The sequence below is a fragment of the Taeniopygia guttata genome, chromosome Z (assembly GCF_048771995.1).
Source record: "Taeniopygia guttata chromosome Z, bTaeGut7.mat, whole genome shotgun sequence".
NCBI lineage: Eukaryota > Metazoa > Chordata > Aves > Passeriformes > Estrildidae > Taeniopygia > Taeniopygia guttata.
In genome coordinates, this window is record NC_133063.1 from 26,476,188 (window position 1) to 26,502,730 (window position 26,543).

Genomic DNA, 26,543 nt, shown 5'->3' on the forward strand with positions numbered 1-26,543 from the left:
TACCTTTTTTTTTTTTTTTTTTTCTTTTTAACTGTGAAGAAGAAGCAAAGATATTATGTTACCAACAAAGAAACAAGGAATCAGGTTCTTACAAGTAATAGCTCTCTGCTACCTTTAGCACCAGGCATGGTGTAAGCAGGTTGCCATCCTGTTCCTGATTTCCTGTACTGGTTTCTGCCATGGAAGAGGAAAGCAGTGTTGGTTGTTAGCTGACGTTAGGTGTTTTCTCTTCTGGCTGGTGAGAGCAAGGCTGTCAGAGCTGGGCAAAGCCATGTAAATCAGAAGAAAAACATTTCAAAGTGTTCCCAAGTCATGCAATACCTTGTCATCAATTTTACACCAATTAGGACTGCAGGAACATGCAGAAATCCATACAATAGAGAAAAATTTCCAATGTAGCACCTTTGTTTGTGTTTTTAATATTGACTAATGAACCTGATGTTACACTGGTCAACTGGATTCTCTCTCTAAGCTGTCTCACACCTCTTTCAAGCATTATGCTGCCTGTCTTCTGAGTTTGGGTACAGTGAAATGAAGTGTAAAAGGTGGTGTGATACTACCTATCCTTGCTGGTGGAGATGTCCATCTCATCACTAAACCAGTTAAATAATCTGGGTGTTCTAGTGGCTAGGCTCTTATTTACATGGAAGACTTTGCAGCACCTTGTCACAAACTGGTGATGCAAATCACAGAATCACAGAATCACTGTATAATGAGGTTGGAAGAAACCTCTAAGGTCATCAAGTCCAACCTATGCCTTAACACCACAACTAGACTATAAGACCAAGTTCCATGTCCAGTCTTTTTTTAAACACATCCAGAAATGGTGATTCTACCACCTCCCTGGGAAGACAATTCCAGTACTTTATTATTCTTTCAGTGAAATTTTTTTCCTAATATCCAACCTGTACTTTCCCCGACATAGCTTGAGACTGTGTCCTCTTGTTCTGCCAGTTTTTGCCCGGTGGAAGAGACTGACCCCCACCTGTCTACAGCCTCCCTTCAAGAAGCTGTAGAGAGCAATGAGGTCACCCCTAAGCCTCCTCTTCTCCAGGCTAAACAACCCCAACTCCCTCAAATGTTCCTCACAGGGCTTGTGTTCCCAGCCCCCCACCAGCCTTGTTGCCCCCTCTGGACATGCTCAAGCATCTCAACGTCCTTCCCAAACTGAGGGGCCAGAACTGGACACAGCACTCAAGGTGTGGCTTCACCAACACCGAGTACAGGGGAAGAATGACCTCCCTGCTCCTGCTGGCCACACAGTTCCTAATGCAGGCCAGGATGCCCTTGGCCTTCTTGAACCAAGGCACACTGCTGGCTCATGTTCAGCCGGTTGTCACCGGCACCCCCAGGTCCCTTTCTGTCTGAATGCTGTCCAGCCACACTGTCCCGAGCTTGTAACGTTGTAGGGGATTTTTGTGGCCAAAATGTAGAACTCAGTACTTAGACTTATTAAACGTCATGCTGTTGGATTCTGCCCATCCATCCAAGCGATCCAAATCTCTCCTCAGAGCCCTCCTTCCTTCCAACAGATCAACACAAGCTCCCAGCTTAGTGTAGTCTGCAAATTTAGTAATGAAGGACTCAATGCCCTCATCCATGTAGTCTATAAAAATATTAAATAGCACTGGTCCCAGTACAGACCCCTGAGGGACACCACTGGTGGCTGGCCCCAGCTGGATGCGGCACCGCTCACCAGCACTCTCTGGACCTGGCCAGTTCCTAACCCAGCACAGAGTGCTCCTTCCAAGCCGTGGGCTGCAGCTTTTCCAGGAGTGTGCTGTGGGAGACAGTGTCAAAGGCCTTGCTGGAGTCTAAACAGACACATCCACAGCCTTTCCTGCTTCCAGCAGATGGGCCACCTGGTCATAGAAGGACTCCAGGTTGGTCAGACATGACCTATCCTTCGTAAACCCCTGCTGGCTGGGTCTGATACCCTGGGCATCCTGTAAGTGCTGTGTGATAGCACTCAGCATGAACTGTTCCATTATCTTACCTGGTACTGAGGTCAGGCTAACTGGCCTGTAATTACCAGGATCCTCCTTCCTACCTTTTTCATAAATGGGTGTCACATTGGCCAGTTTCCAATCATGTGGAACTTCTCCAGTGAGCCAGGACTCCTGATAAATGATGGAGAGTGGCTTCACAAGCTCATCTGCCAGCTCCCTCATCACCCTGGGGTGGATCCCATCTGGTCCCATTGATTTATAAAGTGTCCCAGCAGTTCTCTGACTGCCTCTTCTTGGATAACACGAGGACCATTCTGCTCCCTGGCACCACCTATCTACCTAAACTAAACTAAAATACCACCTAAACTAAAATAATTTTAACTGTCCCTGAGGACAGTTGTCCTGAGGACAAGCTGTCTTACCATTAAAGACTGAGGCAAAGAAGGCATTAAGCATTTCTGCCTTTTCCTCATCTTTAGTTACTAGATTGCCTGCCTCATCCAATAAGGCACAGAGGTCAGTTATACCCTTCCTTTTACCATTAATATATTTGTAAAAACTTTTTATGATTTTTAACAGAAGTTGCCAGGTTAAGTTCAAACTGAGCTTTAGCCTCCCTAATTTTTTTCCTACGTGCCCTAGCAGCTCCCTTAAATACTTCCTGAGAAATCAGTAACTCCTTAAAAAGATGATACAACTATTTTTTTATTTCTAAGTTCCTTCAAAACCTCATTTCTCATCCAGACTGGACGTTTGCCTCTTCGACTCATCCTTTGGCACACAGCGACAGTCTGCTCTTGGGCCCTCAAGATCTCTGCTTTGAAGCACACCCATCTCTCCTGGACTCCTTTATTTTCAAGGGCTGTTTCCCAAGGAACTCTCTGAATAAGTCTCTTAAATAGGCCAAAGTCTGTCCTCCGAAAGTCCAATGTAGAGATTTTATTTATATTCCTCCTTGTTTCACCAATTATTGACAATTCTATAATTTCATGATCACTTTGCCCCAAGCAGCCTCCTACCTCCACATCACCCACCAGTCCATCTCTATTTGTGAACAACAGGTCTAACATAGTCCCTCCCCTGGTGGGCTTGACCACCAGTTGTGACAAAAAGTTATCGTCCACACACTCTAAAAACTTTATAGACTGCTGTTTTTCTGCTGTATTTAGTTCCCAGCAGATGTCTGGTAGGCTGAAGTCGCCTACAAGAACAAGGGCTGGTGATCCTGAAACATTCTTCAGCTGCTTATAGAATAAGTTGTCCACCTCTTCATCCTGGCTGGGTGGACGATAGCAGACTCCCAGTAGGATGTCAGCCTTGTTGGCCTTCCCCTTAATTCTTACCCACAGGGACTCCATTGTCATTAGTTTCAATACCTGTGATATCCAAACCCCCCTAACATAAAGGGCCACGCCTCCACCTCTTCTCCCTTTTCTGTCCCTTCTGAAGAGCTTGTAGCCATCCAGTGCAGCGCTGCAGCCATGTGAGCCATCCCACCACATTTCTGTGATGGCAATGACATCTTAGCTCTGCTGCTGCACCATGGCCTCCAGCTCATCCTGTTTGTTGCCCATGCTGCGTGCATTGGTATACATACACCTCAGCTGGGCCAGTGATTTCTCCCTTAACACAGTCCTACCATCCTTGGGCCTGCTTCCAGACAGCCCAGCTGCATCCCCTTCCCCCTTCAGACCTAGTTTAAAGCCCTCTCAACAAGGTCTGCCAGTTCATGAGCTGAAAACCTCCTGCCCTTAACAGAGAGCTGGATCCCATCTGATTCCAGTAGAGCAGGTGCTGTAAAGGTTGCTCCATGATCAAAGAATCCAAAATTTTGCTGATGACACCAACCCTTGAGCCACTTGTTAATGATGTGAGTTCTCCTATTTCTTTCCTTATTTTCTTCTGCCACCAAAGGGACTGAGCAGAACACTACCTGTACACCTGTCCTATCAACCACTTGACCCAGTGCCCTGAACTCCCTTTTAATCGCCTTGACACTCCTCTTTTCAATCTCATCACTGCCAGCCTGGAGGATCAGAAATGGGCAGTAATCAGAGGACTGAATCAGCCCAGGAAGTCTCAGTGACATCCCATACTAGGCCCCAGAGAGGCAGCAGACCTCCCTGTGGGATGGGTCTGGTCGACATACGGGGCCCTCCATCCCCCTCAGAAGGGATTCACGCACCATGTTACTGTCATAATCTGTGGTATTGATGATTCCGAGATTGTAAAAAGTCTCTGTCTTTCTGCCCCGTTGCCAAAGAAGAAGCCATAATTCGTCTGTGCTGTTTTCAAGGTTGTTTATTTTTGCTTATCTATAACATGTTCTGCTGCCCTGCCGCAGGTCTGTCCTGCAGGGCAGCATGCGGGGCTCTGCCCCTCAGTGGGATGTTACAAACATTATATACCAGAAACTACGTGCACTATATTTACAATAATGTGCCAATATCTATCACCTACGTTGAACAGCGTGTCCCCAGCCTAAACCAATAGAAAAATGCCAACACTACAGTGAAACATGGAGGGCATGAAGAAGGAGGAAAAGGACAAGACACACCCAATTTCCTCCGTCTTGTCCCCTTTAGACCCCTTATCTAGAATCCTAAAATTTTACATTTGCACCCGTGCCACTCTTAATTATTACTCATATCAAACACTCAGAGCTTGTAATTCATCCTGTAAGATTGAAAACTCTTTTCCCTGGCAGAGATCACAGACAGTGTCTCTGGGGGCTCTGTACAGGGGGGCTCTTGACCCCCTGCCAGGGTCCCAGACCTTCCAGGGCAGCCAGAGGGAAGCCCTGGATTCCCACAGATTACCTTTCTTTTCTTCTTGATGTTAGAGGTGGTAATCCATTTTTCAGACGAGTCATAATTGGGAGGCTCACGGGGCAGATAATATTCTTCTAAATCATCTGGCTGGCTCTCCAGATCCAGCGCCTCATACCTATTCTGAAGTGGCAGTCGGCTAGGGGATGGGGGGCAGGAGGGATTTTTGTTATTACCTCCCTGAGCAGGGACGCACTGCCACTCCCCTTCATCTACCAGGTGCCCCTCTATTGCCTGAGAGTGAAAGGCACAGGAGTCCTCTGACTCTTGGTGGGCCTCCCTTAAGGGTGTAAGGGCTGAACTCCACCAGTCTATTGACCTTTCACTATCCCTGATACTCCCTAATCTTTCAACTTCCTCCCTAAGCTTGGCCACCCGTGAAAGGAGGTTGTTCACCTGTTCTCACCGTAGGCAGGTCTCCACCACAACACCCCCTGGAGCCATTGATAAACTCAAACACTCCAGGCAGGAATGGGTCTGTACAGACACATCCTTTTTGCAGGGCTCTGATAGTATCTTTACTGAGAGATAGGGACTGCCCTCCTTTGCCACAGCAGCAGTAAACATCAAGACATTTGCAAAGGAATGATCATCTGTTTATTTGGATTTTCAGGTGGATAACTTATCTAATTCTGCCCTCACCAAATACAGTAATTTCTAGAAAGTTTGCTGCCTACTTTGTAAGAACATACGTAAACTAATGAGTTTAATGTTTATACTGTATTGGGTATGTGAAGCAGAGTACAGGAATGATTTGCAGTTTATGCACTGACTTCCCCATTGTAATCCTGCAATGAAGTACTGGAGATATAAACCTTATCACAGCACATTCTTAGAATCCTATCTTTTAACAGTTTTTGTTGTATTTAAAAGATGTGAGGGTTTTTTTAATGTGATATATTTTTTTCTTGCTAAAGAGAGTCTTTGGAGACTTGGCCAAAGAGAGGAGATCTAATTAAAATTATGCAATGATTCTGGGAGTCACTGAAGCTCTCAGTACTCCCACAAATTTATCAATATAATTTTAAGAGAGACAAATCATTTTAGCATTTGAGATGAAGTGAAGATTAATTTATATGTGGTGCAGAGAAGCCCTCAGAGGACTGAGCTGCATAACCCTTGCCACAGGTGACCTTTCCTTATGAAGAGGTCTTTCTGAAATAAATCTTCTAAATCAAATATAATTTCCTGTGCTCACTCATATATTTATGAAAATGGGGATGTGCCTACTACTCAGAGCCTCATATGGCACCTGTCTGGCCTATGCTGAGGAGGGAGAAGAGCAGGGCACCCATGGCAGCTTTGTACAGCACCTTGTGCCACAGCTTTATTCTCATAGTCAAGCGTGGCTATGCCATTCTACATAAAAGAAAGCTGCTCCTGTCATGGTTGTCTCCTGTAGACTCGCTGAGGTGGGCTTCTCCTGGTTCAGAGTGATCTGAAGTGCAATTTGGCATCTGGTAAGCCTGAGAATTCACTCACTGCAGAGCTGCTGTATGCAGTTCCGCAATGGTTGTTCAGGAGTCATATATGACAACTGCAGTCCCCTCTACCTTAAAAATATGCAGCTATTTAGAAGTGCTGAGTCTTGGAGTGGGTCTGAGGGCAAGAAGTTTCTGAAAATACCTTAAATTCAGTGATGCTTCAGTGTGTCGATTTTGGGTAGAATACAAAGGTATCTGGTTTGTAACCAGTATGAGTTTGCAGGAGGCTTCATCTCTCTTTAAGTAATTCAGAGTACAGGGCTCTTCCTTGACAGTAACAAGTAAAGCACAGCAAGTTGAGCCTCCCTCTGGCGACCATCTACCCCAGCTATCCACTCAGAGAAGTGCCTTCCATCCAGCAGAGGTATAATTTTATGTTATGAGTGCTCAGACTTTGCACATTCAAGTAATTACACCTTGAAGGCAAACAGAAGATGTATTCCCAGTCTACTTTTGCTGTGACCAAGTCCCACCAGTTTCCACTTAATAAACCTATAGTGGTGCATCCTCCATTTGGTGCCCAATTTGACATTTTGGTCCAGTGGGCAAACAAAAATTTTCTCTTCTGTCTCACTATTCTCTCATCATCAACAATTAGCGAAAAGACCCCCCACAATGTGACATACTGTTGCAAATGTGTTGCCTTAACCAAGGCAAGATATGGTGATTTGATTATCCAAGGAAACATCCAGGGATGTTTGCCATGAGACAAAAAATGTGTGGCCAAGATGAATGTTAAACTCTTGCAACTTCTGTTGTCTGAGTAACTGCTGAAGTTGTCTGGTTAAACACAGAGGGTTTTTGACACTTCTTGGGTTTTGGGGGGAGGGTTTATTGGATCTGTGGGGAAAAGTGAGATAGTTTTGCCCAAACTGGGAGGAATAGAAAATGCAGGCGACTCTGTTTATTGACAGATTTAAAGAGTTGTATGTACAACCCAACTATTCTTCCTTTTTTTTTTTTTTTTTTTATTATTTTAAATTTAGTGGGGCTACATCCATTGTCTACAGATGCAGGCAGAAAGGGACCCAGAAACCTTACGCCGTCAAAATGTTGAAGAAGACAGTAAGTCATTTTTGTTTTGTTTTGCTTTGCTTTGGAGTATGTTTGGGATTTTCTCTGGGATTTTTTTTTCCTTTTTTTTTTTCCTTTTTATTTTGTTTGGTTTTTTTTTTCCCCTTTTTTTGGTGCAGTTTGCTCCTGTGGGGAAAATGTGCTAGATTTAGGATTATAAGGTGCTAAACTTGTCTTTTCCATGGGTGAGCTTTGGCTCCTTGTCACTAAAACAGCTGTTAGAGGCAACAGTACTGTAGTAGGAATGCCTTATTCCCACAAGTATGGCTTGTACCTTCAGCTGGTGTTGTCCATATACACTTGGATTTGGCAAAAAAAACTTTAAGAAAAAAAATGTCTTTTTCTTTCATTAAAAGACTAAAAAGGACACCTTGAATAATTTAAATATTCAGTGTTTTGTCTTTGATGTAATACATTGTTTTGATCAAAAAATGCCATGACACAATTAATCTTTTTTCAGAAACTGATTAAAACACCAACTCTAACCCAAGTAAAATAAAATATATTGTAGTGGTATTTTTTACCACTACAAAATTGCTAGAGAACCAGTTGAGATGACAATTTATTTTTAGAACGCCATATATGTCACATTTATACTACACCTATTTTTGTGTGTTCTGAAAAATAGATGGTAGAAAGCAAGAAGAGACACTAAGAGAAGAAAGGCAAATTATGGACTGACAGACTTCATGCAGAAAGACACTGTGGGAATAGGATAGCACAGTTCAAATTCCTAGGATGGAAAGAGAAGTCTGAGAGAAAGCAAGAAAGCTGTGAGGCATAATCATGATATTTTTCATTAGTGGTTTTTATTCAGTTTATCCCACTGTTGGAACATTCATTACTCCATAATGTTCAGGAACATTCACATGTAGAAGCATAAGGATGGGTGGGTAGGCATATCCATGTCCAAATCGTGGCTGCACTGGTGGTCTCAGTGCAAGACATAATGAGTGGGTTTCACATGAGTAAAATCTTGGCACTAATTTGTCATCTTTGAATGCAGGCCGAGGTTTAAACTGGCACAAAGATTGCGTGTGCTGCTTTTGACTTTTCACCTGGTACGCTGGAAGAAGCAGAGCATGTGCATTGCTGTAACTTGTGGTCTGCTGTTCCTATGGAAGGGCACAGAATTTTTGAGATTTTGTCTGTTCATTATGCCAGCAATTCCCATAATGTTTTAGGAGTATACTATCTTATAATTCTCATTCTGGAATGCACTAGGAAGAACTACATTTCTTAAAAATATTTCTCTGCCTTTTGATTTTTGTGCCTTCATGGAAATTAATTCATGTTTACAATTGTCACATTTATGTATTTATGCTAGATCTACTTTTCTTTGTCTGAAATTAGTCAGTTTAGGCTTTGGTAGACTTACTATAGCACAGGTTTGATTTTTTTTTTTTTTTTTTTTTAACGGCACCAAAGGAAAAGACTATAGTTATATAAGTTGTTTTTACATCAACAATAATATATGTTTGACTTAATGCAGCCTTGGTATATTAGCAGTGTGGCTAAGCAGTTCACAGAGCTGAGCTGTTCCCAGTGTAATTGATGCACTTGGGGATGTTTTGCTATGAAAACTAGTAATCCTCTTACACAAATGAGCTTTTCTTTGTAAATGAGAATATGGGAGACAATGCTTTAAGAATATGCCACTGCTTGTGTCTGCCCAATTTGGAGACACATAGGGACTGAGCTACCCATGGAGGGCTCCTACAGCGAGAGATCTGATCTTTGCTCAGAGTATCTCAGTGTGAGCCAAGTCACGTACTAAAATGTTGATCAGCTAATGTTGTCCACTAAGTTTCCTGTTGCCTTTTTGAAAACAATTAGAAAAGAGGATGGCAGTTCAATAGTGGAAGGAAAGGGATGGAAAGAAGAAAAGCCTGTGATTGTTTTTTGGTAGAGTCCCATTTCTTAAATCCCATTCATAAATGTACATAAGGGAGCTCTGAAGAGCACGTGAAATTAGGAGATCAAGGAAGATGACAAAACAGCAAATGCTCTTGATTTTTCCATTCTAACTGTCTGAATGGAAATTGCTGCTTCAAACAAGACTGACTCTTTAAGGAAGAGGTGTGTAAAAACAGGTTGAGGTCCAGATTGCTCTGGAAGTGATGACAAGTGATGTGTGATTAGGAGGCTGGTGGCTGATGGACAACTCCAGTTTTCTTAGTAATTTGAAGTAAAGCATTAAAAATTATTACTTTTTTCCCATGGGAAGAGCTTTGGTAAGAATATATGATCCTTTAGGATTGAAGTAGTCTGCTAGGAACGAGTACAAGAAACATAAAACAGCTATCAGTGTTCTTTTCATTTAAATAGAATGAGTAATTTTTCATTTTGCATGATTAATATGTTCTTATTTTAGAGCAAATAAAACTTTGGGCAAGACCTATCACCCAGTTCTTAGAATACATGCTTGTACAGGGTTTTGAGTTCCTAGGAGGTTTTGCAATTAATACATTTTTTACCATCTTGTTTAATAAAACAGCAACAGATTAGTCACTAATTTTTGGGGAGGTCTGAGGGGTGTGGGTGATTTCATCTGTGGTTTAGGGGTTTTTAATAGGGGTTAAATCATCAAAGAGTAACAGAACAAACATTTCTGTGTGACATAAATAAAAGAAAGTGTTCATGAGAGATTTAATAATTTTTAACCATTAATTCTTAACCATTGTTAACCAAATTTTCTACAATTTCAAAGAGAGGAAGAAAAAAATGGGTTTTACTGCTTCAAAATTATTGAAGCAAAATGCTTCCGTTTTCTGCTGATTTTAGTTTTATCAAGTCCAAGTTTAGGAGGACTTTCAAATCTTTTAAATATGATTATGGTGAATAAAATTTATTTCAAAGAACACCTCTGATTCTTACACTTGAAGTTGGGTTTCTTACACCTGAAGTCAAAGTTGGGAAACTAAGAGGCAAGTTAGAATTTTAGCCTCTAGAGCTGCTAAAAGACAACTGTCAGAAGGGTTGAAGAGCTGCAAAGAAAAGTTGATTTTTGAATTAGCAGGAGCGATATCCTCCAATAATGTATAAGAAATAAAATTTGTAATGGTTCTTAAGAGCTACAAAAAAAAATGTTTAAAACCCAACATATATGGTCAGATGAATAAGCATGCAAAAATATTGCCTGTGTTTTCCTCATCTAACCTTTGTACTTAGTTCCTAAGCATAAGTGAAATGTATTGCATGCTCATTCACTATGTTTAGTGAGTCTTTTAAATTCCACACAGGTGGTAAATATAAAAATATAAACCATGCAATTTCTTTGGGGGAAATCTATTTCATGAAGCAAGAAAAAGCAAAAACAGATCACATAGAACTTCAGAAAAAGTATTCAAATGAACAGAGTACTGTGATGGACTTTTATACTTGCAATTGCAAATACGAGATTGTTTTGCTTTTTACTATGCCTTTTACCTCTCCTTGATGACTCAGTGCTACAGAAAAGTGAAGTATCTTTAGGATACACTTTACAAAAATTATTCTTATTCCTTTTAAACTGAGACTTAAAAATTATGTGATATTTACAACCAGTCATTCTGGAGTGGTCATTGCCACAAACAACATACAGCATGTGGATCATCTTGGAAGAATGCAATTTTCTAATGAAGAAAACATATACATGTGGTATTTTTTATATGAAGTCTCTTATATGCTTTTCCACCTTTTGATGTGTTTTGAGGAAGCTAAGCAGCCTGGAGATTACCTCAGAATCTGGGTAGGTGAATGCCTTTCAAGAAAGTAGATCCACCTCCGCCTTAAATTTCCTACCTGAGTCTGGACAAGTTGCTTTAAAAACAGTGATGAGAACAGATGGACCCTGTTGCATGGTTTCTAAACTAAGACACCAAGAGCCTGCCTACATTGTAGGTCTATCAAGTGCTAACTACTGCAACTGAAGTAATTTTGGAGCTGCCACTGCAATAAAGCAACATTCTCTGCTGAAAGGAGAATAGGATTCTGAGCTGGGTTGTTTGTAGCCTGGATCCTGGCATATTTCCAGTATTTCTTTTGGTTTCAACTTTTTCGTCCATAAAAATGAGATAATATTTATTTGATATTCATCTCAGCAATGCTTTGAATGAAGCCTGGGTGATATTTCTAAGTTCTAATTGATATGTGCTGCCCCCTGAGAGCAATTAAGTATTATGAAATATTAGATCCTGTCTGTCTCAGTCAATGAGACATACAAGTATAGAGACTGTTTTGGAGGATTTTCATTTTGATTTCCTTCTTTTTTATGTGTGAGGATCCTTCCTCACACAGTTTGTGATGCTTAAATAATAATTTTGCAGGACTTTTATCAAAATCAGCATATATGAAGCAGCATTCTTCCTGCAGACTGGTTGATATTCAAATTCAGACAAATGTTCAGGGACATCAATTTTTTCTCAGATCTGAAACAGGGCAACAGCTTTCAAGTAATATATACTCTTTATATACTGGAAATAGTTGGGCTGGGATTAATCCAATTGTACAAATCAGTTAGACAATTTGAAGACAACAGATACTTTATGTCTGTGGATCAGAAAGGAGAGTGAGCAAATGCAAAGGTAATAGGTTTGCCTTGTGCATAATTGGGGTTGGATATCTGGAGTTAGGGTCTGAAGGAGATCATAATGGTCTATAAGGCACATATAAATAAGTCTCAATTGCATAATGTTTGCACATATACATATAGACACACACATATACACACATATATATACATTGAGAAGAAGGGACAGGCAACTCAGGAAGAGTACAACGATGTCGCTGGTCATATAAATAAAAAATTGGAAAGGTGAAAGCTCAAATAGAACTCAATCTGGCCACTGCTGTGAACGATAATAGAAAATGTTTTTATGAATATATCAACAACAAAAATGGGGCCAATGAAAATCTCCATCCTTGACTGGATGCAGAGGCAAACACTGGGACCAAGGATGAGGAAAAGGCTCAGATGTCTTCTTTGCCTTAGCCCTCAACAGTAAGGCCTGTTTCTCCTCAGGGAACCAGCCCCAGCTGGCAGACAGGGACAGAGAGCAGAACAGACCCTGTGCAATCCAGGAGGAGGTAGGTAGTGACCTGCTGAGACCCTTAGACACTCACAAGTCCATGGGACCAGGTGGGATTCATCCCAGGGTGCTGAGGGAGCTGGAGAAGGAGCTTGCCAAGCTGCTCTGCATCCCTTATCATCAGTCCTATCTAACTGGGAAGGTCCCAGATGGTTTGGAGGTTGGCTAATGTGATGTCCCTCCATAAGAAGGGCAGGAAAATTAATGCAGGGAAGTACAGGCCTGTGAGCCAGACCTCAGCACCAGGGAAGATCATGGAGATCATCTTGGATGTAAGCACACAGCAAGTACAGTACAGGGGGTCAGGCACAGCCAGCAGGGGTTCAGGAATGGCACATCCTGCCTGACCAACCTGATCTCCTTTCATGACCTGCCTTGTGAATGCAGGAAAGGGGGTGTGAATGTGGGTATGCCTGCCTGGACTTGAGCAAAGCCTTTGGCACTGTCTGCCATGGCATTCTCCTGGCTGGTCGTGGCTTGGATAGGAGCACTCTTGACTGGGTGAAAAACTGTTTGGATGGCCAGCCCAGAAAATGGTGGTGGATGGTGCTGGATCCGGCTGGCCTCTGGTCACTGGTGGTGTCCCCCAGCATCAGTGCTGGGCCCAGTTCTGTTTAATATCTTCACTGATGGTCTGTATGAGAGGATCCATTGCACCCTGCATAAGGTCACGGATGAGACTAAGTTAGATTAGAATGTTGGCGAGCAGGAAGGCTCTGCAGCGGGATCTGGACAGGCTGGCTTGATAGGCCAAGACCACTTGTATAAGGTTCAACAAGACCAAGTGCCAGGTCCTTGTCTTGGGTCACAGCAATCCCTTCAGCTCCACAGGCCCGGATAGTGTCTGGAAAGCTGCCTGGTGGAAAAGGACCTGGGGGTGCTGGTCAACAGCAGCTGAACATGAGCCAGCTGTGCCCAGGTGGCCAAGCAGGCCAAGGGCACCTGGCTGGGGTGAGCAATAGTGGGGCAGCAGGAGCAGGGCAGGGACCGTCCCTCTGTGCTGTCACTGGTGGGGCTGCCTCTTGAATCCTCTGTCCAGTTCTGGGTCCTGCAAGAGAGACACTGAAGTGCCAGAGAAGGGAACAGAGCTGGGGAAGGAGCTTAAATCTTTTGAGAAGCAGGTGAGGAATCTGGGTGTATTTATCCTGGAGAAAAAGAACTTCAGATGACCTTGCTCTGCAAAACTGCATGAATGGAGGTTGTAGTGGAATTAAGGTCATCCCCTTCTCCCAGTTAACAAGGGATAGGATGAAAGTAAATGGCCTCAAACTACAGCTGGGGAGCTTCCAGCTGGACAACAGGAGGAATTGCTTCACAGGAGGGGTGATTAGACATTGGAATGGACTGCCCAGGGGTATGGTGGAAGCACCATCCCTAGAGGTATAAGAAATGACAATGTGGCACTCACAAAGGACTCCTGTCTTTTTGTCAAGGTGGTGATTGTTCAAAGACTGGATTTGATGATCCTTGAGGACTTTTCACCCAAGTGATTCTGTGATATATATATCTAAGCATGTATGTTTTATAGACACATGTATACAAACACCTACATACACATCCTAGAAGATTGTGTATTAATATGTATTTAAAACTCTATGTGCAGCAGCCTGAACAAGTCCAGGGTAAAGAAACAGAAAGGGCCTTTGCATAAAATCCATAGATGTTTAATTCAGCTGTGCGGAGAGGTGTTCAGAGTTCCCCCAGCACACAAAATGGAGTTTTAACAGCTTGACGGAAGCTTCTTGTATCTCCTTAACTTAGAGGATGACCCCCAGGGTCCTCACATCTGTGTATTCCCAGCTCCACAGGGAATATAGTTGGCTGGGGTTTTCATTTTTTATTGCAGTGAATTGTTGGTATTTAATGGTCATCAAGAGGCTCATGGAAACATTTGGTTTTGTTCCTTGAATGAACGCTGCTTGTGGTTGAGCCTTCCCAACTGATTAGGAAGACCAGTGTCAGGGTGGAAGGGCTAGGGGAGGAATGGGTGGAGACTTGTCTATCACATTGGCATAACCAGAATTAGTAAATTGTTCCTATATTAACTGCAGGAGAAAATGATGTATGTTCATAGGTGTAAAATTAAACCTTCTATTTATTGCCATGTGGTCCTATGTGATTTATATTTTAAGTGCCTCCTGCCTCCATATGCCGGTATACACACACACACGTATGTGTAGATATCTATATTTATATAGCTATCTATATATCTATATCTATAGCTACAGCTACAGCTATCTATATATCTATCTATATTTATCTATATCCATATCTAATCTAACCAGTACTCATAGTGGACAGATGAGTGATAAAGTTTAGCAGACAAAAAAGCAAGAGCCTGACATAATATGCCAATTTGTATGACATGCTAAGGCAGTATCCTTTTTCTTCAGATTAGAAATGTGTGGTATATATTCACATTCATATGCTCATTTAGGGTAATTTTTTCCCTCACATTGTATTAATGTGTAATATTCAGATTTTTTCACATTTTTAAAAAAAAGAGAAAGAATTGTGTCACATGTAATCCTACAAGAAAACAGTCAACTGCACACCACTGTACATCAGTCCACAGTAAAAAGGACTATTTTTAGCCCACACATTGTCTTCAGTTATTTATTCACTTAATAACTTTTTTTCATACTGATGTGAAAACCCCATCCCACTTCCTTTGTTATTCTTCTCCCTTCATTTTATGCAGTCTTCAAACGCTACTGTTCATTTCCAAAAAGCTATTCCATACACCTCGCACATATTTAACATGCAGAGGTTTCAAACTCCACTTGAGTATGTCTTCAGCAGATATAATTGAAAAGAGCTGGAAGCATTTCCTTAAGTAACAAGAAATAGCATTAATAAAATGATTAGTTTGTATTTCAGTCATATGATACCCAAGTCTCTTTCTTTTACAATTTGTTGGAGACAATCCTGATTTCAGATTTTTGTTAGAATTGCAATATTACATGATGTGCTAATTTGTGAGGGCTTCTAAACAGCACTCTCACAAATATCAACCTGCAGAAATTTAGATTTTTTCTGCAAAATACACAACTCATATAGGTTTCATGTGTTTGTATAGTGATAAGAAAACAACACTACAAGAAGAAATAGCATGATAATAATTGTAGGTTTCTGGTTTGAGTAGTAAACACAGTAGATACAGGATTTGAATGTAAATATATAAGAAACTGCAAAGTCAAAAGAACATAGGATTTAAATGTAAAAATGTAAGAAAATACAAATCAAAATAACTCCATTATATGGCTTTCAAGAGTTTGTGGGAAAAGTCATAATTCCTCAAGATGAAAGCCCTAATTCCCAGAAATAAGAAGTCATAAATCTGTTAATCAGAAGTCCAGGAAAATTATTCACTTCACTATTATAACTAATTTCAGCTATTCTTTTTGGGCCATTACTGTGTTACAGCTGCACCACTACAATGAGAACACACATTAGCATTTCCATGTTTTATGGATGAGGACGACAGGAGATAGATCTGTAAAGTATTTGTATCCAGGCAGTTGGTACCACAGTTCATAGCCCATCAACAACTACCCCCTGCATTCTTTAGTTCGCAGGTAAAATCTGTCCTCTCATGCCCACATCTAGGGGGTCTTCAGGGATTACAGTTTTGGTTTTCTTTTTTTCTCTTTTTTTTGTCTTTTCCCCCCTTTATTTTCTTTTATTTTAATATCAAAAACTGCACCCAAATCACACAGTAGGTTTTAGGTCAGGGATTGTGTGATTTGCCAAATCTGCATGTGACATCACTGGCCATAAAGGGAGACATAAAGTCTCCTGAAATTCAAATATTCACCTGTTCTGGTTCAGGTTCACATAGCTTAAAATTGTCCCCTTTCAACATCTCCTCCATTTAGTCTTAAATTGTATGAAACATCAGGGAGCACAGTATCAAATATGAAGGGCATCCTGTGGCTCTTTGTGCACTGAATTCAAGGGTTGAGGTGACCTGTTTGGGAGGGAAGTCACTTTAAATTCCTTCAGTTCAGCCTGCTCAGTCACTTGTCCTTTTTTTCCCAGCACAACTCATAGTTCTTGGCAGAGGAGGCAAGTTAACATACTGCCATTAATGTAGCTGAGACATCTTCCATTGGGACTGGGGAGATGCAGGAGCAAAATCAGTCCTGTAAATTATAGTGTTATTTGTTGACACATAGTGCTAACAAGAGAATCTCAGCTTACAGTTTCTCATCTAAGAAACAAACTCTCTAAATTAGTTACAAAGGCTTGCATCTGCCTATCTTTCTTAACCATCTCACCATTTCTACATGCTTCTCTGTATCATCTTCCAATAATATAAAATAGTTCTTTTTTAGTCCCTGAAAATCTTCATAATGGGATTCCTTCCCTGTTTTCCTTTGAGCCTCCACTGTTTTATTTAGTTATTCAGATTATAAGGTGTGAGTCCCGTAAGTGCAGAATTACAGTTTCTGAATATTATCAAGGAACACAGAAATTGCTTCAGGACTCCTTGTTATCGGTGTTTGGGGTTGACCTGTCTGAAAAGTGGACTGGAATCCAGACATTACAAGTCTCCTAGTACAGGGGTCATTTGAGCAGCAGGCTGAGAGATCCAGGAATATGAACCAACCTCATTTGAGCTTCAGTGCCACCAAGAAAGCCTTCCCTACCTGTCATCTGTGTGCATTCAGTGGTGCAGCATGTAGCCCCACAGAGGTTTCTGTGAAGAAAATTAACTCCAGCCCAGTCTAAACTGCTTTATTGATTGCATGGAATTATTTGATATCTGTGATTGAGATTATAATATTAATGGGAGCCTTTATGCACCAGACCTTCACTGGATAGCAGTGAACTCATACAAGTTGAATTGAGAAAAAGATGGGTCCACCAGGTTATTATTCATGTGAAATTTCTTAACTTGCAGCAAACATTGCACTTGACTAATGATATAAAAAGATAGAATTTATTCCAGATCTTTGTCATGCAGCTGAGGGCTCCTGAGAATTTGGAGAGATTTTAAGATAAAATATCAATGACAGGAAACATCCTATAACCAAGTAGCTCTCCATTTCTAATTTTTATGTGGCACTTTGTTTATTCAGAGGGATGGGGTGAATGTGAAGCCAAGATGTTTAATACTGGATGCATTACCCAAGGTAGAATCTTAATAAATTTTCACTGAGAAGAGAGGAAATTTTTGGATTTGTAACAGTTACGGGTAAAAGGTAAGAATATACAAGAAGATGATAAGTACAAATTTATAAATAGAACCATAAATGAATCTATTTTGACAAAAACAAAGGAAGTGCTTACCTTTGATTTACACATTGTTCTTGCATCTTAAAAGTGTCCTCCTCCACCCAGCTTTGGGAACAGTAACAATGGCAGTAACATACTATAAATAGTGAATCGTTGAAGTGAGCAATTCCTGAATACCTAATAGGCTTAAAATTGTTTGCATAAACTGCTCAACAATTATCTAACATATTTGCAGAAATCTGTGTGTTAATGTGACATGGAAAGAAATAACAACCCAATTAGTCATATAGTTAGACTATAACCTATAATGAGGCTTATTCTAATGAACATATAACTTGTTTTGTACTCTCATAAATATAAATATAAATATAAATATAAATATAAATATAAATATAAATATAAATATAAATATAAATATAAATATAAATATAAATATAAATATAAATATAAATATAAATATAAATATAAATATAAATATAAATATAAATATAAATATAAATATAAATACAAACATAAACATAAACATAAACATAAACATAAACATAAACATAAACATAAACATAAACATAAACATAAACATAAACATAAACATAAACATAAACATAAACATAAACATAAACATAAACATAAACATAAACATAAACATAAATATAAAATATGTCGTTGCAAATGACCAGTGTTGTGCAAGCTGTAAGTGGCTCTGAACCCATTCATTCACCCTGTGGTGATGCCACTAAGTCAATGTGAGTGAGTAACAGAACCTATTCATATTGGATTGTGTGTCTTTGGGGAATGTTACCTGCATCTGATCACCTATACTGCTAAAACTATGTATTTTAAGATGCAGGGCCTGTTAATCTGGTATGTCATGGTGTGATTTACTGTGCTGAAGTTCATTCAGTCATACGACTTTTCTCTATCTATCTGATGGTTTCCCTACAAATGTACTGTGCTTTTCTTCAGAAACAGTAGTGTTGCTTCTTTGATGGAACAATTTACCCTTAACAGAAACCATGCAAACAGATCAGTCTCTTCCAGCTTCTACGAACCCAGATATTTACAGCCAACAGCTACCAGACATTTAATCACCTGACAGGACAAATGCAGGCACATTGATGGAACCGGCAGTATTCCCATGCAGGTGTGTTCAGTCTGAGGAATATGCAGCACGTAAAGGACTACAGTTACAAATTGGAAGCATGGACATATGTGCAGAAAATATGCAGACAATAATTCCTCCAGTAATGAGTAGTCTTTTTTTTTTTTTTTTTTTTTTTGGTCATTAATGTTTTTCCATTAAGAATACAAAATACACATTACTTATGTGTGGTAAAAATAAAACAGAATAGTCTGGCCAGCTTAAAATACAAAAATCTTATTTCAAACAGTTTTGTTTTTAAGGTAATATTAGTCCATGAGGAGTTCAAATGTTACCACACAAGAAAGAGCTGCAGACCTCGCTGAGAAGGTCAAGCAACGTCCCATCAAGAGCAGCTACTAAAACACAGGAGGAATTCTTTACTTGCAAAACTGTTATTTTCATTCAAAAAGAGTCATTCAATTAATCAAATCATCTGAAGCAGCTGTTAAATGAATGTCGTAGTTAGAACAATGATGTATCCTTTCATTCAGAGGAGTCAGCTTTTTAAAATTCTGCTTTTATGTATTGTCCACTGCCAGGCTGATTACTGAATTACATCTGAGTAATTTAGAGAAGTGGGCTGAGTCTCATATAAGCCCCTATTTTCATTTGTCCTAGGATCTTTCTGTCATACCACTTTTTGTAACCTCCATGATTCTTTATCACTTATGCTGAAGACTGACATCTGTATTTGTGTTGATACATAGATGAGTTCAGATTATTTCAATAAAATCCATCTTTATATAGATGTCAAAACACATTCAGAAGTCTTTAAAGCGTTTTATCCTTAAAAGTCTTGACTAAAAGACTTAGTGAGAACGATACTTTATGTATAAACTGTGAAGAAACTGGAATTCTTGTCATTCAGGACATTATGAAATGGAAAAGCAAGACCTTAAACTGCACATCTTCTTTGAACCTCCTTCTTGAGAAGATTTATTTAAATTCAAGCCTATATTTTTTTTCTTCAAAACACTAAGAGAGCCTGGGTAACCCATCACTCCTGTGTTTAGTTGTGACAATTGGGAGCAGAAGTTTTAGACTACCAGGGAATGACAGCTCTGCTTGTGTGTAGTCTGTGTCTGTACAGGTTTTAATATTTCAGCTTAACTGTGAGAAGGAAAAATAATGGCAAAATTATAAATAGTAATAAGGAATTGATGCCATAAAATGCAGAAAGGTTTAGGCTTCAGAGCAGTTACTGTATGAGCAAATAAGACTTTGTTTCTTGGAATTACTTGGAAGTAGTGTAGTGTCAAGCTAATAATGCCTTGCACCCTGTAGATTCAGAGAAGCACATAGAACCTGACCTTCTCATTCAATAAAGAATTAATTGCTCATATTAGAGGTGTTCATGTGAGTCAAGAAGTGGGATATTAATTAAGGAGCTGTGCAGAGCTGGTGTGAACATACTCCCTGAGGTGGGCAGCGATGTGAAACTCCTCAAGATAAGTTTTGCATTGGTTTCTTCACAGCCATTGCCAGGACAGTGTTTTCACTGCACAGGGGTCACACCTGGGCAAATGTGCTCCTTTGCCTCCACAGCGCCCAGGGGAAGGAGGACAGAAGAGGATGAACTTGCAGGATGAGGAATGTGCTTTTCTTCTTGCTCTCTACTAAGTTTGAGGGTACAGAGAACACCCATTGGCTGCTTGTTTTTAGGATGGTACTATATTGCAAAGCAGCAGTGGAATAATCTGCGTAAAGTGGCGGTTTATTTCATTTTGTTTCATTTAATTCACACAGAAACAACACTTTTACATCGCAGTGGTTTTTAGCATTACTCCATCTCATCATTTTAGGGAATGGAAACATGGAAGAAGAATATCAGTTTTCATTAAAGAATTTTCCATTCCTGTCTCTTGTCAAAATAATCTGAAATTCAAAAATAAGAAGTACCCTGAATATAAATATAGTCCTCCTTTTCTGTATGATTAGTATGAAATTTGAAAGACAGGGTAATTCCAAACACATATCTATAAAAGACATAAATACCTAATTCTACTGAAGTTAAATAACTGGAAGGACAAATACTAGGAATAATCCAGGAATTATCACCCTTTTAATGTAAATGCTTTATTCTAAACTAAGGGAGCAGCATTCCTAGATTGACTCTTTTTCTCAAGTTCAGGTTTTTAGATCTTTGCTGCTGCAGGTACTTTGTCTAGTTAGATTCAAGCCAGCATGCAGGCACGTATCTGTGCTACAGTCACAGCTCCTGGTTTGTTTGCTAGAGTTTACTGAGCAGCACTGGAAGCCACAGCACCAGGCAGTGGCTCTACAGCACCTACAAGCAGTTCTTGCAGATTTGTTGCCTTTTGGCATTCCATGTGCCTCCACAGGTAAGCTGCAGAAACACATAGGTGGTGTGGGTTTTAATAATCACAGGCCATCTAAAAACTTTGTTTGGGTTTTTTTTTTTTTGGCCTATGACAGTGAAATCTCCAAACTCAGCATCAGCAGAGAGGGGATTATAAATAATTGGTTTGGGTTTGCCTGTCAAATGACTTCTCTAATTGACATGGGTGTTCCACAGCAGGTTGCTGCTCTGTGGGCCTATCACAGCAAATGCCTCTTGATTACTTGCAATTTAAAGTTTTCAAATATAGAAAATACAGTTCAGTAAAATTGCACCAGTGTTAAAACCACCCAGCCAGGTGATTTTACACAACTTGGCACAGAAGTAATGTTTTTTTAAACAGAGTAAAGTAATCATTTAAATTGAAATCAAATTACACTAATGCAACATTTGACCAAAAGAGTACTCTAGTCCATTTAGCATAGATTAAAAGCAAAGGGAAGAAAGAAAATTGCTAAACTAATGGAACTGTGAAACCTCTGAAAGTTGACATTTGATTGTTTTTTCATTTCATAAACAGACAGTTCTGCTGGTCCCATTATTCTTGACTGTAATATACTGACACATTATTTCACTGATGCTCCTGTGAGTCATGCTAATCTAAGGAAAGCTCAGATGGTTGTCAAGCACTGAACTGCCTATTTAAATTGCATCCAAATAGGAGGAGACAAAATAAAGAGTTTTGCAACCTCATTTTGATCAGTTTTTACATACACATAGATCAGACTGCTCTATATTATCTAGCCCAACATAATTTGCCCAAACATTTGTGGTAGTGGCATATTTTGATTAAATTATTGGAGTTTTAAAAATTGTTACTATAGCAACATACACTCTGGACTGAGATGCCTGACTCGCATCCTAGCAAATAATTTCTGTCAGGAAATTATTTGATAGGATGATGATAGGAAAATTCAATATAAGTAGTTGAATTGCTGATATTCCTGCCCAAACTAAAAATAAGCTAGGTTTGGCCCTGATATAAGTAGGTACCTTTTTTTTTTGATAGGAGCTGAACAAGGTAAGTGTTGACATAACTCTGTCTGTGCTTAGTGTAGGAGAAGGTAAGAAAATAAAAGTGATAAAATAGCCTGTCTATAATGAAATGTCATGACTAAATATGTCCCTGTTTTTACTCTAGAACATTTCATATCACCTATATATGTCTATTTCTGTAATAAAATTTATTCCAATAGCCATTATATAAATATGTAACAGTCCTAAGTGTTTCTCTGTGACAATTTGCCATTGCATTTTATCACGTTGAATTTTGAGGTACCTTTATCTCATACTACAACCTGAGAAAGTGTGCAAGTGTACTGTTGTGTGTCAGGTCACAAACTTGATCATAGAAGAACTCACCTACAGTTTGAGAGTAAATGTCTATGAAACCAAACACCTAAAACTGAGTCTTAGTCCATGTTTTGACCTATTTAGGTGAGAGGCAAGGTGAGAAGAGGCCTCTGTACTTTCTCACTTGTAACTACTCAGTACTAAAAGAAGTCATCTTTAGATTTTGGTCAGACTTTTCTGTGCTTGCTCCCAGGTGTGCTTGGTGCCCAAATATTTTCAAAACTGCAGGAAGGAAACAGTGGGTTGTTCAGTCTATAGCAGTGCTTTTAGATAAGGTAAATTTTCCAGTCCAAACCGCTCTACTGAGGATATCATTGTCCATGGTCAATTGTACATTAATTTTTCTGAGTTGCGAAGCATGTCAGAATAGTCACAGTGTGTATTACTGTGTTAATCATCAAAAGCCCTTTGTTGCCCAACAGTGACCTTTGGAGGCCTTTGCTGCATGTTTGCACTCACTAAAGTAATCCTAAGTGACGCCAAGAAGAGGTTAAAACTGAGCAAGACCACAGGCTGGTGCTACCAGTGTTTTAGGAAATGTTCACAGGAGCCTATCTTCAAACTTGCTGCTCAGTGTTTATGTAGCAGGAAAAAAAAATTGCTAATCGCATTTGGAGTAGAAAGCAAAAATATTTATAAAGCATGCACTGGTCACAAGCTTAGAGTCCTGGGTTTCATCCTAGAGCAAGTGTTTATCCATGAAGATTTTGTTATTGGCCATATTATCTACCTTCAATTAGATGTTGAAATAATGGAATATTTGATTCCTCTTCAATGTTTGATTCCTTCTCCTTACATACACTGAATTTGTCCAAAGTTGGTGTTTCTTGCTTCATTTTTCTTCCTGGCAGAGCCACTAGAAGAGATTGAATGTCAGTAAGTTTTAAGAAAGCCATGAGGGCTCCAGTTCTCTACTCATTCACACCACTTTGGCATAACTAAGGTCATCCTTGATTGACACAAGGGCAGAATCAAATTCTGCCTATACAGTAGCTCTGAACGTAATGGATACTTGGATTTTGTTGATGCTGGAAAGAAATAAATTACTGAGTAGTAGCTCTCTTCTTTCAGGTGATAAAAAAAACCCCATGTGTCTTCTTCACTAAGAATTTGAATGTAATTTTATATCCCCTTTAAATGTTGATATATATAATGACTGCTGTTCATTTCCCATCTGATGTAAAAAACCAAAGCCAAAACTTGACTTGATAGAAAACCTCCACGAAATAAAAAGCAGCACAAGTCATCTCGAATTGTTCTGCTTGATGTCATATGTGTCATCAGTTTTGAATCACACAGTGACTTGCTGACTCTCATTCATATCAGAACCCCCTGAGTCAGCAGTGTAGGACTTCTCTAGGGTTTGGGAGAACGTTTGCAAATCAAGCAGTTTCCTCATAAGTGTATTAATTGCCTTAGAAACATAAAAGCATTCATAATTTGCTTATATTTTCCATTCCTGCTTGCTTAAAGCATTCTAGTTCCAGGAGAGCTACAGTTTTTCTTTCCCAAACTAAATACACCCTAGCTCCACACTTCTTGTGAGAAATGACTGATGATCCCCAAGAACATAAGTGTGCCTGGATTGTTGGAAACTACAGTTTGAAAAGGGAAGGGGTAGTCTTCTCAGAGGTTTAATCAATAATTTGTATTAAAAGCTCCTTCTGTCAGAGACAGTTGAAGCAAACTGTGGTTGAACCTTATACTCTCTGGTTGAAGGTGACCTTTGCATACTTTTTTGTTTTAAGCAGTAAGTTGCACTACCTTGGTGCATCCTTCATGTAGAAAACTTTTCCAGCACAGCTGCTGGACAGTGTGTCAAAAGAAAGCTAACATAAACTCAACAAACATAAGTAGCAATAGACAAGGTCAGAACTTGAGTAAAAATAGGAGTTTTCCCACCTTTTTCAGGTATCTTTCCTGGATTGTACTTCTTATGTGACTCACATGTATATTTGTAATAATTTTGCTGGATGTGGACATTTTTCTGTTATAGTATCCATCTTGTGTTAATGGAAAATTTCTCTTTCTGTATGCTTGACTTGTGTGTCTCATATTACCTTACTCTTCTGGGAGATCTAGAAGTGCTATTCATACACAGCATCCTCTGATTCATCCAGAAGTTTCTATGCTGAACATGGAAATAATTTTTTCCCCTTTTCCCTCCCCACTTTCAACCAGGTAGACAAGAAAATTGTCCGCACTGAAATTGGAGTTCTCCTTCGCCTTTCACATCCCAACATTGTAAGTTTAGCCATGTTCTTCCACTCCACATTTGTTTCCTTGCTTTTTAATGCTCTTTCTGTTTATGAGAGAAGACTGTTGTGGTTCACCTGCACAGACCTGAATTAAAGCTGTGGGTTCTCTTCGTGAGCATGCTGGCAGCTTTTTTACGAACATCTGTTGAGTTAAACTTCCATTTTAAGAAAAAAAAATGATGTGCTTACAGAGCTGAGTGAGAAACTATGTGAAAGAAGTTCTGCAAATGAAAGTAGAAGTTGGTGTTTTCAGTCCTGGGAGACTTAAGAACCAAAAGGTCCTACTTTTTTGTTTCTCTGAGACAGCCTGTTAAACTTCTGTATTTCACAGAGGTTACTGAGGTATGATAATAACCAAAAGAGTATAAAAAAAGAAAAAAAGCTAGCAAAAAAATTGTGAGGGAACAAGGTAACTCTTCCAGCTATGGTCTGTGTTCTGCTGTTGACCTTCAGATATGCTCTGCAAGAAGACAAATATGCAAAAGAAATACTTTCTGTATTCTTTCACCAGATAAAATTGAAGGAGATATTTGAGACCCCTACAGAAATCAGTCTTGTTCTGGAACTGGTCACTGGTGGAGAGCTATTTGACAGGTAAGTTTCCTGTACATACCTCTTCCAGTACCTTCTTTCCCCAAGGATGTTAGAGATAAATTTCTTCTCTGCATGTAAACCCTGGGTTAGTAATTACTGGAATTATTTTACTATCATATGATTTATTCACATGAATAAATATCTGCACCAAATATCCTAAAAGTGCCTTTGGAAATGTAATTACCGTGAGATTTTGGGGAAAAAAAAGAGTTGAAAATGGAGGAATTAGCCAGTAAAGAAGAAAGGTGCTCAGCAGGCACACAGCATCAAGTGTGTTAGAGCAGAAAAAAGATGGGGAAAACTGGCAAAATCTCATTGACAAGTCATCATAAAACACATTAGGGAGTAATCAGCCTACCAGGAGGATAGTGTTATGTCAAATAAAAATTTTGTAAGCAGACTAACAGGAAGAAATTCTCTTTGGTATTCACTGTGTTTATCAAGCATCTGGTTTTGTTGCAAAGGTCCTTCAAGACAGCTGTTGATTTCTGAAGGTTTTGCTCATGAGGTTGCACATGGTTTTGGAGTAAGTGCATATGCATAAAGTGAGATTGTAATAGTGTAATACTGTAATAGATAGTAATAGTGTTGGGATGTTATTTTATTGGTAGAGATTTGGTTTTTTTAGAGCAAGAGATGATAAGAAAAACATTTTATACTGGCTTGAGTAAATTAATTAAGTGGCTGGTGTTAGTGATTTCCATCTCATGTAAGGACAGGTTATCTGATATTCCTTGTTCTGTAATTAAACTTTAGTATCACAGAGGAATATTACAAAAATACACATCAAATATTCAGTCTGAAGATATCTTCCACTTGAAAAAAAAAAAGCATACTTGGCCTTTTATGCCATGGTCATACCTTCAACCTTGACAAGAACTATTTCTGAACAGCAACAACAAAAGCAACTGCTCCTGTGACATCTTAAGTTTGACAGAAGAAAGGGGATTACTCTCTCAATACTGAGCCAAAGGAATAAGGAGGAGAGACATGCTGCAAGTTAAAGAACCAGTGAGGGTCCAGTCCTGAGCTGGAGATGACCCTGGTCAAAGTGTCTTACCTTTCATATAAGCCTTTATATATTCACATGGGTTTTAGATTAGGTCATTTTCAGGAGGGTTGGATACTCCACAGGAGTCTTTGATGAGGTTTTGCAAAGGCAAAGCACAAAAAATCCAGTGAAACTGTTGGTT

The 26,543-nt window shown here is 39.5% G+C and overlaps 1 protein-coding gene across 2 annotated transcripts in view; it reads left to right on the forward strand.

The window, feature by feature from the left end:
* Positions 1-26,543, forward strand: part of CAMK4 (calcium/calmodulin dependent protein kinase IV) — a 138,364-nt gene that overhangs the window by 55,184 nt on the left and 56,637 nt on the right. Inside the window, exons 2-4 of one of the 2 annotated variants that reach the window (XM_030258996.4) lie at positions 7,248-7,326; positions 24,680-24,742; positions 25,268-25,350. In XM_030258996.4, the coding sequence (XP_030114856.3) occupies positions 7,248-7,326; positions 24,680-24,742; positions 25,268-25,350 (225 nt within the window). The remainder of the gene's footprint in view (positions 1-7,247; positions 7,327-24,679; positions 24,743-25,267; positions 25,351-26,543) is intronic. The other variant, XM_041711243.2, reaches the window with a different exon arrangement.